Here is a 15,523-nt window from a genome sequence, read left to right on the forward strand (position 1 = left end):
AGTATTATGAAATGACGACTTTTTTATTATAATTCATCAATCGCAAACCAGTTATTCGTCAGCCTTTTTTTATGGATGAATAACATAAAAAGATGTGTTATTATTGCTGATGAGACAACTATCCAACCCTCCACTAATATACAAGTGAATTGTTTAGCTAGCTATAAAAACAGATTTAATCAACCATTTTCTACATTAGTAAATTCCTGTACTAAGTCAGGAATTTGACAGTTGTTATCCATTCGTTTAATGTGTTTAAGCATTTGATTAGGGACTTTCCGTTTTGAACTTTCCTCGGAGTAATATTTTTGTGATTGACTTTTTTCTAACATGTGACAGTGGTGTTACAAACAGCACAACGTACGAAACAATTATAAAAATCAGTTGTAATTGGCTTAACCTAATAGATCGGTACGAGGCACTTAAACAACTCACATAAAGAAAAGATATAATTGTATATCCTTAGATATAGCTTAAATTTGTAGATTAAGAGTACTTAGAAAAATAATTCAAATCAAGATAAAAAATATTGACAGCATTTGGTAAATTTACAGTATTATAAAATGTAATAAACAAAATGTCAAACAGGATATGCAGACACAAAATTAAAAAGAAAATTGAGACCTAGCTATACAGTGTCTTAAAAAAAAACATGCATGTAAAATTTATAAAAGATGAATTTCAAGCGCAATATTTACCACATACTTTATCAAAGGCAAAGTGTACATTATTGCGGAGTATTTCCCGAAATTCTATCCACACAAAATTGATTAAAATAATATGCGATTGCTGTTCAGATAAAAAAAAACTTGAGTAATTCACGAAAAACAAATATATCAAACATGAACCAACGACAACCACTGAACAACAGGCTCCTGAAATGGGAAAGTCACATAAATAATGTGGCGGGGTTAAACATGTTTGTAAGTGTTCAATCCTACTTCTAACCTGGGACAATGGTGTAACAGTGGGACATAAGAACAAAATATAAAAATCAGTTAAAAAGGCTTAACTTATCAAAGGAATACAAATAGAAATACATTAAACAAAAACACAAAATAAACGCGGACGCGCGTACGGGTACTTATACATCCAAAAACAAAAAGACACAAAGTACATATCTGTGAGTACTCGCATTTAATGATAGCTAGTTAAATGCCAATAACAGTTAATGAAAAAAATAATGTATCTAAGACTAATCAATGAGTACACATCAAATATCCAATGGATTTAGAGTGAAGACGTCATTAACAGTTAGACAAAAAATGACCTTGTACATTTCATTTTGTTTCCATATTTTAAACTCTATTCTTGCTTTGGCAATATAGTTTTCTATATGATACTGTGACAAGACTTGAATGACGTTTTACAAACGGATCTGTTTCAGACATATACCCGAAGTTATCTTGATCCAACATATAAATGATGTTCGGATCAGGCGCGTAGCTCCCTATACGCCAACACGCAGTTGCGTGCACATCAATTCGGCATGCAAAAAAAAAATTTTAAAAAATGGCAAAATAAAAATTTATAAATTAAATGTTTAAAGGAAACACATATATGTAATCGTTTTTTTTTAATGATGTAATGTCATTAAATAGCGGCATTTGGTTTCAAAATTAAAGTTTTATTGGAGATGAAAAGACTAACAGTAACTAGCATCTATTACAAGATTTGAATTTGTTATACTCTAGAAGTTTCGGGGCACATTTTACAGAGTACGGTTTAACTGTTTGGACTGCGATGTACCAATTGACATTAGATTTATCAGTACCCTTCGATATCGTTGAAAGTATACCGAGGCGATGTGTTCGACGGACTGCCAGAGCCAATCCCCCCCCAGCAAACACGCTAAAACAGTATTGGAAAGTCTCATTATATTTTGCGTTCGTAGACCACATGATAATGGAACTGGAGTCGCGTCTGATATCATCAGGAAATCACTTCTATGCGCATTATCTGCTTCCTCGTGTTGTCGGTAATACAACAAACGAACAAATCTCTGCATTGTTTGAGACATACGAAACTGGCCTGTTGAATAATTTGTCAAATTCAATCGGGAGGTTGCTCGATGGCGAACACGAGTGCTACCTCGGAGAGATCGTTCAGTGTACTACATCTTTTGAAAACATATGTATGATTAACCATGAACAACTACAGCTAGGTTATTATCGCTAGCATTACTGCATTATATTCATCGGGATTTCAGTGTGAATATTGACAAAGTAATAGAGACGTTCCCGAAGAGCAGATTTTGGACAATTTTGAGTAAATTCTGTATCACAAAAATGTGTTGCTTACATATTCAATTAATCATGCTTTACTCTATTCAGAAGTCAAGATTTCTAAATAGTTTTGCATTCATTAATTGTTTATAAGTCCTATGTACATCACAACATGTAGCTCCTCTTTTAACCGTCTAATGACCGAAAACCGAAAAAAAAAAATTCTGCATAAAAGGGTCCCAAATTTTTTTCGCTTCGCTTCGCCTCGCTTCGCTCGGCGGGAGTTGCTTGCAGATCGTTTCTTTCTAGCTACGCCCCTGCGGATCCAGACGACTATGTAGATATAATGCTAACGACGTCTTCTTCAATAAAAATAAAATTGAGAAAGGAAATGGGGAATGTGTCAAAGCGACAACAACTACACCATAGAGCAGACAACAGCCGAAGGCCACCAATGGGTCTTCAATGTAGCGAGAAACTCCCGCACCCGTAGGCGTCCTTCAGCTGGCCCCTTCAAAAATATGTATGCTAATTCATATCAAGGTCATATCAAGGTCAGATAACATTAGAAGTTACAGCTGTAAAGACGTACTATTGTAAGTTTTTATTGACAAAAGATTGGAGAAAACAGCCGTTAACCGATGTTTAAGTGTCTTGATATATATTTACAATATATTACAATACAAAGAAAAGGAGGTTTTGGGAATGTAACATCAAGTGAAAGTTACAAAACCTCTTGTGAGGCTGAGTAGAAAAACAAATACAAAATGCATGCACCTATGAGAAGTGGTATGACTGTCAATGACACGACACTCCAAAACAGACCAAATGACCCGTATTTAAGCAATTATATACGTCACCGTAAGACTTCCAAAATGAAACAAAGCCCACAAGAGGTAGTCATATTTAGAAGGCATGACGATAAAATATGACTTCCTTTAAATGAAATGTTTACTTCACAAATATTAACTTTAACAGAGCTATAATTAGAGGGCAGGAGGGACCACCCCCTTACCTTTTCAGAAAGTTTTAGGGATTCACTGAAGCATGACTTGGGCATGCCCTCTAACGCTGTCAGTGGGTCCCTATTTATGAAACATTCTTGATCCGCCACTGATTTATACACATTTGCTTTTTATTAGTTCTAAACGATATAATGTAGTAGAAATTATCAACGGAAGATGCGGAAGATGCCAAAAAAATATAAAAAGAGAAAACCTTGGCCCCTAAATATTAAGCTACTAAAGTTAATGGTTGTGAACTTTTAGAAAACTAATCGAGATTATATCTTTAACACTAAATTTCCATAAATAAAACAATAACGCATTTAGATTTGAACTATAAGCGAGGATCTTGTATTTGAAATTGAGAATATAAATTGGGAACTAGTCAAAGAAACAACAATCCAATTTCACTTGAATTGAAAGTTATCTAAAACATAGTAAGTTTAAAACCTTTACTTTTTCTAAGGAATTGAAGCAGCTTTCTATTCTCTTTAATGATCATTTACTCAATTCCGACTAAACAAGAACTTCATAGGATGAGTGACATTACTTATATAGGTTGACAAGTCAAGTCCATTGATTGTGATGACACATCTATTAAATGTATTTGATATCATATGAAATTGAGTTTTATATAAAAAAAAAAAAAGAGGAATGGTATGATTGCCAATGAGGCAACACCCCACAAGAGACCAAATGACACAAAAATTATCAACTATAGATCACCGTACGGCCTTCAAAAATGGGCAAAGCCCATACCGCATAGTCAGCTATAAAAGGCCCCGAAATGACAATGTAAAAATAATTCCAACTAGAAAACAAACGGCCTTTTTTTATATAAAAAGAATGAACGTAAAACAAATATGTAACATATTAACAAAAGACATCCACTGAATTACAGGTTCCTGACTTGGGACAGACAAATACATACAGAATGTGGTGGGGTAAAGAATGTAAGAGGGATCCCAACCCTCAACCTATCCTGGGAAAGTGTTGTAAAAGTACATAACGAACTATAAAAATCAGTTGAAAAATGCTTAACGCATTAGATGGATACAAATAGAAAAAAATCTAACAAAACACAGTATTAAGGGTGAAGTTTGTTGTTCAAATATATTATTCTTTATAAAGTTAATATAATTCATGACAGAAATGGGAAAACATCGTTTAATGAATAAAACAAATTGACCAGTTTTCAATATATTGTTTTCAAAAGAGTGTCTTGTTTAGTTCTGAATGTGACAGTGTATTATAAACCAGTTTAACTAATTCATTGCACTCGACACGTATCCACAGGAAACATTTTTTAAAGAATTTAATAAATTCAAGGTGGTGTAGTTGTTCATTCTTTACCTTGACAGAATCTTAAAGCGAATATATTGTGCCCTGAACACTAACGTTCCGAGAAGTATCGAATGAAACAAACACCAACACTTTGTATCTGTTGTATCTATGTATTAAACTGTTCTTGTGCTCCATGTCGATAGACGAGTCATGCCATTTCTTACTGATTTTGTTACAGTTTGCTTTAAAGCTGTGCTTTAACAATGGTAGAAACGGATGGAGATTTTTCCCAATCATGTTCTTTGCCGATCTACCTTTATTCAGGTGCCTGTAATTCATCAATGTGGTTTTCATTAGCTCATGTCTATCATATTTGTGCGTTTCGTAAATTGTATTGTTATAAACTAGGCCGGGGTTTTTTTATTGTCGTTTCACAATTTATATGTATGTGCCTTTTTATACGGTATCTATTTGTGTTGTTGATGGCCCTACGGTAACCTATAATTGTTTATATCTTTACTATGGTGGATAGTTGTCTCATTGGCAATCCTACAACATTTTTTTATTTTTATATGGGTGAACAATTATCACTGAATGCTTAGTTTTTGTACAAAAAAAACACCAAATCAACTATCTACAAAAAGCAGTATTACTTTTTAATTCATTCTGTATATAGACTTCATTTGAATTTTGGTGGATGTATGTATCTTTGACAATCATACTACTTCATGAATTATATAGAATGGTACAGGATTACGTCGCCTTGGTAAGGTCATTCCTAGTATATAGTTATTTGTTGTTAAATTCGTTAATGTTTGTATCTGTCACCAAAAAAAGGTGACATGAGGTCGAGAATTTTCTAAGAGTGGAGCTGATGGTGGCTCTTTCTTTACTCAACTGTAGACTTTCGAAATGAACTTAAACAAAATCAGAAAAACATATTGCTGTCACCTTTGTTTACTTTATATATATATGTATATATACTATGCATGTGACATGACCAATACAATCATGATCTAAGTTATCTTGTTAAAAGTTATCATACACAAATAGTGTGTACTTGATAAAACTGCTTAGTTTAGCTTGTCGTAAGTAGAATTATATATAAATAAATATTTTAAATGTGAGGCATATTTCAAACTAATTCATGTAAACTCATTGCAGTTTATGAAAAGGGTTGTTTTAAAACAGGTATTTCATCTAATGTCACGATGCTTAGATACACAGGCAGAAGTATTTTCCTTTTTTTGATTTCATCTCCAGAACGAACAGATTATGGCTAAATTATTTAGTGTATAAGTGTAAACGTTTATTTTGAAATAAAAGAGAAATTTTGGTTCACTGTTTCTCACTTATTTTAAGACAGAAAAATCATTTAGTTGTGACCTTTTAAGTTTGCTATTTAGCTATGTTAAGAGGCCGTACCAGCATATGTCCAGATAAAAAACAACAATAAACGGGTTCCTTTAAAATGTTTATTTATTCACAGTTTATCATGATTTATTGATATCCACTTCATATTTTTTTTCCTATTTATATTAAAAAAAGAATTAATTATACTATAGGTGTTACGGGTTTTTTTCTTTTGCAAGAATTCAGCTTTAAAAATGAGAGTAGTTTCGACCTTATCAGTAATGGTTGTTCTTTGTGAGTATGTCACAGCATGGTTTGATAATAGTGGTAAGTTAGATAATATAAATATTCTGAAGTTGTTAAATTCATTCAAACTTTAGATATGCAGATTGGAGATAATTTACAGTTTGACATGGTTTCGACGATTGTCTTTCAGTGAAGACCGTGTGTAAACCTCTTAATCTCTTTATCGGGTTATAAGGTTTCAGGATCACTGTCTCGCCTGATTGTTTCTTATGTTGCAATTGTTAGTCTATTTGTATATGGATCATTATTACCCTTCCGGAGCACCTGTTTTCACTCCCGGTTTTTAGTGGAGTTCGTGTTGTTTCTTATTTATTATTTATAACTGTTGATGTAAATGTCATTTAGTTTAAACATATTTATTTATAGTGGATTGGGAAACAAGTTTTGCAACTTATATTGATCCCTTTCCACTTTGCAGAAATTTTGTCTTTTGGTTATGTAAAACCACGCATAGATGTTCTATGTCTAGTTCTTTTATATTATCATTAGTTGTCAAATAATTAAATAAAATCATAACGTAACGTAAAACAAGTTAATTAAATGTCAACAATGACAGGGTTTAATTTTATATTTCAGTTCACTTTGGTGATTGTTTTACTGTTAATTACGTAACCGATGACCACTCGTACCAATTGTCATGGAGCGGTTATGATCACTTTAGCGGGTGTAAGGTTTCTTTCCATGGTTATGATTCGGATAATCCATTGGACGAGTTTAAAATATGTGTAAAGGCCACAAACTGGAATATTGTAGATTCCGGAGTTACTCTGAAATATTACAGCGGAAGTTTTGCCACCTATCTAGAAAAGGTATGATGTTTGATGACCTTAACTAACATTGACAGTTGTGTGTAAATATCAATTCGATAGTTAAACCCTCACATACCTTATTTTACAATCCAAATAAAACACATAAAGATCTTTACCATTGCAGATTTTTATTATAAGTTTTTTGTATGCACATGTGCACCAATCTATATTACAAATGGGGGGAGTTTAAAAAAAAGTGTAATCCCACTATGTATATTCGTGCCTACCAAATCATCGTTAGTTGTTGTCCTGTGTCATATCTTATGTTGCTTTTTTGTCACTAGTCAGGGGCGTAGCTAGAAAGAAACGATCTGCAAGCAACTCCCGCCGAGCGAAGCGAGGCGAAAAAATTTTGGGACCCTTTTATGCAGAATTTTTTTTTTTCGGTTTTCGGTCATTAGACGGTTAAAAGAGGAGCTACATGTTGTGATGTACATAGGACTTATAAACAATTAATGAATGCAAAACTATTTAGAAATCTTGACTTCTGAATAGAGTAAAGCATGATTAATTGAATATGTAAGCAACACATTTTTGTGATACAGAATTTACTCAAAATTGTCCAAAATCTGCTCTTCGGGAACGTCTCTATTACTTTGTCAATATTCACACTGAAATCCCGATGAATATAATGCAGTAATGCTAGCGATAATAACCTAGCTGTAGTTGTTCATGGTTAATCATACATATGTTTTCAAAAGATGTAGTACACTGAACGATCTCTCCGAGGTAGCACTCGTGTTCGCCATCGAGCAACCTCCCGATTGAATTTGACAAATTATTCAACAGGCCAGTTTCGTTTGTCTCAAACAATGCAGAGATTTGTTCGTTTGTTGTATTACCGACAACACGAGGAAGCAGATAATGCGCATAGAAGTGATTTCCTGATGATATCAGACGCGACTCCAGTTCCATTATCATGTGGTCTATGAACGCAAAATATAATGAGACTTTCCAATACTGTTTTAGCGTGTTTGCTGGGGGGGGATTGGCTCTGGCAGTCTGTCGAACACATCGCCTCGGCATACTTTCAACGATATCGAAGGGTACTGATAAATCTAATGTCAATTGGTACATCGCAGTCCAAACAGTTAAACCGTACTCTGTAAAATGTGCCCCGAAACTTCTAGAGTATAACAAATTCAAATCTTGTAATAGATGCAAGTTACTGTTAGTCTTTTCATCTCCAATAAAACTTTAATTTTGAAACCAAATGCCGCTATTTAATGACATTACATCATTAAAAAAAAACGATTACATATATGTGTTTCCTTTAAACATTTAATTTATAAATTTTTATTTTGTCATTTTTTTAAAAAAAAAATTTGCATGCCGAATTGATGTGCACGCAACTGCGTGTTGGCGTATAGGGAGCTACGCGCCTGCTAGTATTTGAAAGATTTTGTGTTAATGGCAGATCTTATTTCGGGTGTTTCTGTTATGGTTTCGGTTGGTTGGTGTGTTATGTCTTATTGTTTGTAGTCAAAATAATAATAAAATAGCGTTTAATACCATCATTGTCATGTTTACGAATAAGATTGTTATACCGAGTGTAAATTTGCGTTGCTTTACGTTTTGTCTCGGTATTTTTGACATCCAACATTCATGTATTTATCCTTTATGTTTTATGTTTGTGTTCTGGTTTCGGTTGGTTATGTTTTATGTCTTATCATTTGTAGTCCAAATAACTATAAAGCTGCCTTTCCATACTATCATTGTCATGACATTTGTTAAGAGGAATAGTATAAAGTTCGATATTGCATGTAAGTTACGTAAGTGCGTCACAGTTTTGTGATATCCTGTTGTGTATGTCGTTGATGGAATATATTCGTTGTTGTTCTGTGGTTTTCATGTTGTGCCTAAAATTTTTATTTATGTTTTTACGTTTCTCTGTGATGAATGTTTTTGAATTTTTCGAAAAACTAAGGATTTTCCTAACCCAGGAATAGATTACCGTAGCCGTTTTTTGCACACCTTTTTGGAATTTTTGGTCATCAATGCTCCTCAACTTTGTAATTGTTTGGCTTTACAACTATTTTGATCTGAGCGTCACTGATGAGTCTTATGTAGACGAAACGCGCGTCTGATGTATTAAATTAAAATCCTGGTACCTTTGATACTTATTTGATGTGTTTGTGCTGTATTTCTGAACTTAGTGTTGTCGTTTTAACGATATTTTTATACCTTGACATAAAGCGGGAGGTTAGGCTAGCCATAAACCCAGGTTTCACCCACCATTTTTTTCTTAAAATGTTCTGTACCCAAGTTAGGAATTTGGCAGTTATTGCAAAATAGAATTGAGAATGGGGAATGTATCAAAGAGACAACAATCCGACCATATAAAAGACAACAGCAGAAGGTCACCAATAGGTCTTCAATGCAGCGAGAAATTCCCGCATCCGGAGGCGTCCTTCAGCTGGCCCCTCAATGAATATATATACTAGTTCAGTGATAATGAACGCCATACTAAACTCCAAATTATACACAAGAAACTAAAGTTAAAATTAAAACAACACTAACAAGGGACAGAGGCTCCTGACTTGGGACAGGAGCAAAAATGCGGCGGGGTTTAACATGTTAATGAGATCTCATTGTTTGTTTCTATGTAAGTTGGCGTTTGTGTTTGTTCCTTTTTTCCTCTTATAGTTGATGTGTTTCCCTCGGTGTTAGATTTTTACCCGGCTTTGGTTTCTTTCAATCGATTTCTGACTTTTCAACACTGGTATACTGCTGTTGTCTTTATATATACACATCTGTTTCGGCATAACTTATTCACAACTTTTTGATTCGGGACGATTAAGATTCCCATGAGAACATCTTCTTGTTCATTTGGTCCTTTAATAGGCATATTTCATACAGGGGCTCTCACCAAGACTGGTAAGTTTAAGGAAACTATCTATTCTTTAACTTCAAGTTTATATATAAAAATGTTCTCTCTTGATTTTTCATTGACAAGTTAATATTCTCAAAAAACTATTAAAAATAAACAAGATTTTATAAGACTTTTACCAATGGCTTATAATTATACATGCAAAAGATTTATAAAAATAAAAATGGGGATCAACGGGCAAAAAAGATAAAGGCATTCAAATGGATAAAACCGGACGATTCCGAAAATCTGACAAAAATTCCAAAACATGACAAGAGAATATCCTTAAGTACAATCTTGTCCTCATTACCTGTAATGTGACATCATCAAATGTGTACTTAAATGAGCACCCCAACATATGTCACATGTGGAGCAGGATTTCATGTTGCTTAGTCAAAATTATTTATTTCATAATATGCTCTCTATGATCCTGTGTAATATGTACTTGAAGTATTGTTTTATTGAATTATCAAATTTATCTGCTTCAGACATTCTCTAGAAGTTATGGTGATCCAACATATAAATGGTGTTCAGATCCAAACGACTATATAGATATAATGCTAACGACGCCTTCTTCCAGTTCATATCAAGGTCGGATAACCTTGGAAGTTACTGCTGTAAAAACATACTCTTGTAAGTTTTCATTTTGATAGAAGATTTCTTTTAAACAATAAAATAACGCGGTATAACTATAAAACGATATACAAAACATTTCATGTATGTGGTTATACTCTTAAACTTTGTGGTCGTTGATGGAAAGATGACTGATTGTCAATAATACCATATTTATACTCTCCAACAATAGAATTGAGTAATGGTTAACAACTGTCATAGTGTGAAATTCTATTCGGTTTTGACAGCAATGTATTGGTATTGAGCAAAACTTACTATAAAGTGCCCAAACTGAAAACAAAAAAACACCATTATTCACATTAATACAATAAATTGGGTAAATTTCACGTCATATTATTGCGACCACTACAGGCAGATAACACTATATAGTATCAACTGCAAAGTATATATATTCGCACATGTTGTATCATTTACACATAAAGTTAATGAGTAAACGCCGTACGGTGACATACAGTTGTCAATTTCTATCATTTTGGTATCTTGTTAAGAGACGTCTCAATGGCAATCATACCACATCTTTTTTTTTATATACATTAATTGTAGGTCGCCTTACGGCCTAAACACAAAGGGTTAAATACATACGTCAGCTATAGAGGCCCAGCGGCCTAATTTACGAAAAAATAATACATAAAAATGGCATACAGCAACATTCGATTTCATTGAATTGCTCCTTGACTTTTGGCAGGCACATATAGAAAGCGATAAGGCCAAACAAGTTTGTTAGCGCTTAACCCGACTCTAGCTTAAAACAATTGTGTAACATCACAAAATCAGAACAAACAGAACGAATCAACTGTTGGAAATGTTATAAATCATCAGATCGACACTGAGCAAGGACGAAACACCGAAAGACAAAAAGTATCGACCCGTAGTTACTGAGTTCTACAAGTTCTGATGGTAAAATAGCTTACAAATAAAATCATTTTATTCAAGAATAAAGTTTGTTTGTTACAAAATTATAGTACGTCTTCATAAAATGAGTTTGATTCATACGACAGGATAAGTCTTGACTACACAACGAAAATTGAATGGTATATACGCTCAATGTAGCAGCAGACTATTTCAATTAGTGGATGAGTTTATGCAAACCACCGTTTTTCCATTGAAAGTGTAAAATATATATGCTATAATAGATTATCGGTTTTATCTCTATCAACAGATTATAATTATGGAGGAACGATTGGTGGCGCTGTTGGTGGAGTGATCGTTCTTGTTGCTGTATGTATTGTCATTGGAATTGCCTGTAGAAGACGTTCATATGTTAGGACAACAACATATACAGCTCCAACTCCAGCTTCCACAGTTATTACACAGTCTGGGTCTCAACAAATGGGAGGTAAGCCATGGTATTTGTTTGCTCCAATGAAAAAACAGAATTGTTATGTAGTAGGGGATCTAGTCAATCAGTTTTGCATTGCATTTTCATGTTTGACATCCGCTATTTGTCATGAACAATTTGTGTATGTAATTTCGTCATTTCATGGCGAAAAAACAACACACATGTGTAAGAACACAGAATGGAAAAGAAAGGATATGGTTTATTCATTTGTTACGAAATCAATACAACACTTGCATTTCTGTCCTTCATGTGGAAAGGGATTAATATAAGTTGCAAAACTTGTTTCCCAATCCACTATAAATAAATATGTTTAAACTAAATTTAAACTAATTCTGTGTTGACTTATCATTGATATGTTCATAATTATAAACTAACTGTTAACAAAACTTTGAATTTTGAAATACTAAGGCGTTTCTACCTTAGGAATAGATTATCTTAGCTGGCAAAACTTTTAGGAATTGTTGGTCTTCAATTCTCTTAAACTTCGTACTTTATTTGGTCTTTTAAACATTTTTTTTTATTCGAGCGTCGCTGATGAGTCTTTTGTAGACAAAATCGATAAACAAACTGGTCGTAAAAGCGAAAAAGCGGTAGTACACATCTTATGATTATATCCATATAAATACGCCATTACTTTAAAAACATGTACAAATACACATCAAGCACGGGAGAACCTGAATGAGTCCCACAGTGCAATAAAACAAAATCTTATTAATTTTATAAAAAGACAGAAAATTAAGAAATAGATAACGATTGAAAATCCATACATGCACTTGACAATCACAAAGCTAAGGATCGACATGTTTTAGTATCAATTTACCTATTTATATTCTTCAGGATACAGCAATCCAGGATACCCATCTGGTCCAGTGGCTCCTCCTGCGTATTATCCTCCATCAAATGCCGGTTACAATGCTCCACCACAGGGATACCAGAATGCGCCACAATATTCAACAAGTGGCCAACAACCACCTCCTTATCCAAGTACTACGCCCCAACCTTATCCATCATGAAGACCAACAACAAAACACTGATTATCTTGCAATATTAGACTATCATAGATTAATATGTTGCTTTTTATAAAACTGTATCAAATTATATTTGTATGAATTCTTTGAAAATTGATTTATATTACATAAATTAATGAATAATATATATTCCGAGTATTATGACAGGACGACATTTTTATGCCCCACCTACGATAGTAGAGGGGCATTATGTTTTCTGGTCTGTGCCTCCGTTCGTTCGTTCGTTCGTTCGTCCGTCCGTGCGTCCGTTCGTCCCACTTCAGGTTAAAGTTTTTGGTCAAGGTAGTTTTAAATGAAGTTAAAGTCCAATCAACTTGAAACTTAGTACACATGTTCCCTGTGATATGATCTTTCTAATTTTAATGACAAATTAAAGTTTTGACCCCAATTTCACAGTCCACTTAACAAAGAAAAAGATAGTGCCAGAGGGGCATCTGTGTACTATGGACACATTCTTGTTGGTTATAGTTTAGCAATCTCGAACCAGTTATTTGTCAGGCTTTTTTTATGTGTTATGATTGCCAACAAGACAACCGTCACACAGAGTTCGGATGACGAGGACGTAAGCTACTATATTATGTCAATGTAAGGTCTTCAATAATGAGCAAACTTAAGGTATAACGGGGCAAAAGATGTAACCCTATAATATTTAAGAAATGATTTATGAAATGTTTAATAGGATAAATTACCACAAATACAACATAAAAATATTTTTTTATAAAGTTCACTATTGTTAATATCCGTAATCACAATATCCATCTTTACGATTCACAATGCTGGAAACACTTTTCTCTACTCAAACTTCGCTTTCAACATCATCAGTGTCAGTGTTTTCACTCCATGATTTTATTAGGATCCGATTTCATCTATTTTTATTCCCCTCGATTTGAACTTCAATCTCCGGTTCTGACGCCAAATATTTCTTCAATCCATTAAAGTGAACGATCTTTGATTTTGCATTTCGTTTCTTAAAATAGTAATCCACATCAGATATTTTTCTTTAAAACTACATATTTTCTTCTCCAACGGATGAAGAATGTGTTTCCTTCCTGATTTAACAGAGGGGTGTCAAAACTCACTATCGTTTGTTAATCGGTCATCCCTTTTCTTCTGTTTCTAATTGTGCAGTTGGCCGTATAGACATGCCATCTTTATTATTATAGTTTGATCCATTACGATCCTCCGGTTCCTTGAAGTTCCAGAGCCACGATAATTTCATATGATCTGCTCTGACTTTGAATCTCTTTCCGAGACGGCAACGCCTAAATTCTGTTACAAAATACACTAATGCCAACATTTCCTTTTTCGTTACACAATAATTTCTTTCACTTTTTATCAAGGTTCTACTTGAAGAAGAAGGACAATATCACTCGTTTTTGTGTGGACTTTCGGAAGGCAAATGAAATTGCAAAAAGATGCATATCCTATACCACGTAACGACGATACATTTGATACGCCACCGGGTTCAAGATTCTTTTCATGTGTTGATATGGCCAATGGATATTAGCTAGTTGGGGTAGGAGAGGACGACAAGGCAAAAAATGGCATTCTCAACACCGTATGGACTGTACGAATTGAGGGAATCAAGAAAGATTAAAGGCGCAGTTTACTTATAAGTTGGTTGACCGCTATAAGATATCTGTGTCACTGATGACCATAGATATGCGGTTACACTTATTATTATCACAATCCTATTTTCTTTGTTTTTTCCGCAATAATTTTTTTTAATTTATTAGGAAACTAAAGTTCATACTCCCGAAAGCACATTTAACCTTAGATGCCTGAGGCTTTTCTGTTTGGCCTATTATGTTTTAGAATAATGCACTTTCTAAACTGTTTGCGTATTTTAGCCCTCAATGGAAATGTTTAGTTTTGAGCGTTTCTGATGAGGGTGAATCCAGAAAAGCGCAGCAGACACGAAATTAATAAAGTGGTATCTCATTTTATGATATCACCAAATGCGAAATCAAACTGGTAATTTATTTGCAATGAGCTATCGAAGGGCACCGTGGAGCAGAAACTCCGTTACCTTACAAAACTTAGTATGTTTACTGCAAAGGGAGTATATATATCCCAGTAGATATGATATTCTAGAGCTTACATTTCATCATTTCCTTGATAAAGGTTTGTAGTAACAATGAATCTATTAAACTAAGATTTCCTATTGGTGAAGTTTCTTAAACATTTTTGTACTTACAATGCTGCAAATTAGCTTTTTTATTATAATTGTTTTCACCATGGCGAAAATGACTTGAATTTGTTATATGGAAGCAGCTCAAATTCGGAGATTGTTTCCATTTTGATTAAAAGTGGGTTAAAACTATTTCAAGTATAATAAAGTTCATTTGAAGATTATGAAAACATAAAATTATCTATCATTTTAATGGTGATCTCCAAATGCATAATAAGTGAAACATACACTGTATTCAAACTTTAGACTTGGAAGTGTTCGATGTTGAGAAGATGCGCATGAAGATAAGACAGCAATAGGCATTTAAAAACTAAGGGTAAACTATTTAGCAAGGGACACTTTTTATATCAAAATAAAAGATTTTCGAAGTCTGACAAATTACTTCAAACACATACTAGTATATAAAGCTTTACTATAAAATAATTATATAGGAATAACAAATAACAAGACATAAGTACCAAAAAAATCAAAAACAATCTTTC

At 33.6% G+C, this 15,523-nt stretch overlaps 1 protein-coding gene across 1 annotated transcript; it reads left to right on the forward strand.

Moving 5' to 3' along the window:
• The first annotated feature begins 5,539 nt into the window (after window positions 1–5,539).
• On the forward strand, window positions 5,540–12,888 carry LOC139518828 (uncharacterized). Its single transcript, XM_071310428.1, has 6 exons — window positions 5,540–5,601; window positions 6,106–6,193; window positions 6,749–6,981; window positions 10,339–10,483; window positions 11,643–11,819; window positions 12,660–12,888. The coding sequence occupies exons 2-6, from the start codon at window positions 6,121–6,123 to the stop codon at window positions 12,833–12,835; spliced, it is 804 nt and encodes a 267-aa protein (XP_071166529.1). The 5' UTR covers window positions 5,540–5,601; window positions 6,106–6,120; the 3' UTR covers window positions 12,836–12,888.
• The last annotated feature ends 2,635 nt before the right edge of the window (window positions 12,889–15,523 follow it).

The sequence above is a fragment of the Mytilus edulis genome, chromosome 4, assembly GCF_963676685.1.
Source record: "Mytilus edulis chromosome 4, xbMytEdul2.2, whole genome shotgun sequence".
NCBI lineage: Eukaryota > Metazoa > Mollusca > Bivalvia > Mytilida > Mytilidae > Mytilus > Mytilus edulis.

Coding starts and splice junctions, on each gene's coding strand:
- LOC139518828 (XM_071310428.1), top strand. CDS start 6,121: ATGAGAGTAGTTTCGACCTTATCAGTAATGGTTGTTCTTTGTGAGTAT. Junction 6,194..6,748: donor AGCATGGTTTGATAATAGTG/GTAAGTTAGATA, acceptor TTTATATTTCAG/TTCACTTTGGTGATTGTTTT. Junction 10,484..11,642: donor TGCTGTAAAAACATACTCTT/GTAAGTTTTCAT, acceptor CTCTATCAACAG/ATTATAATTATGGAGGAACG.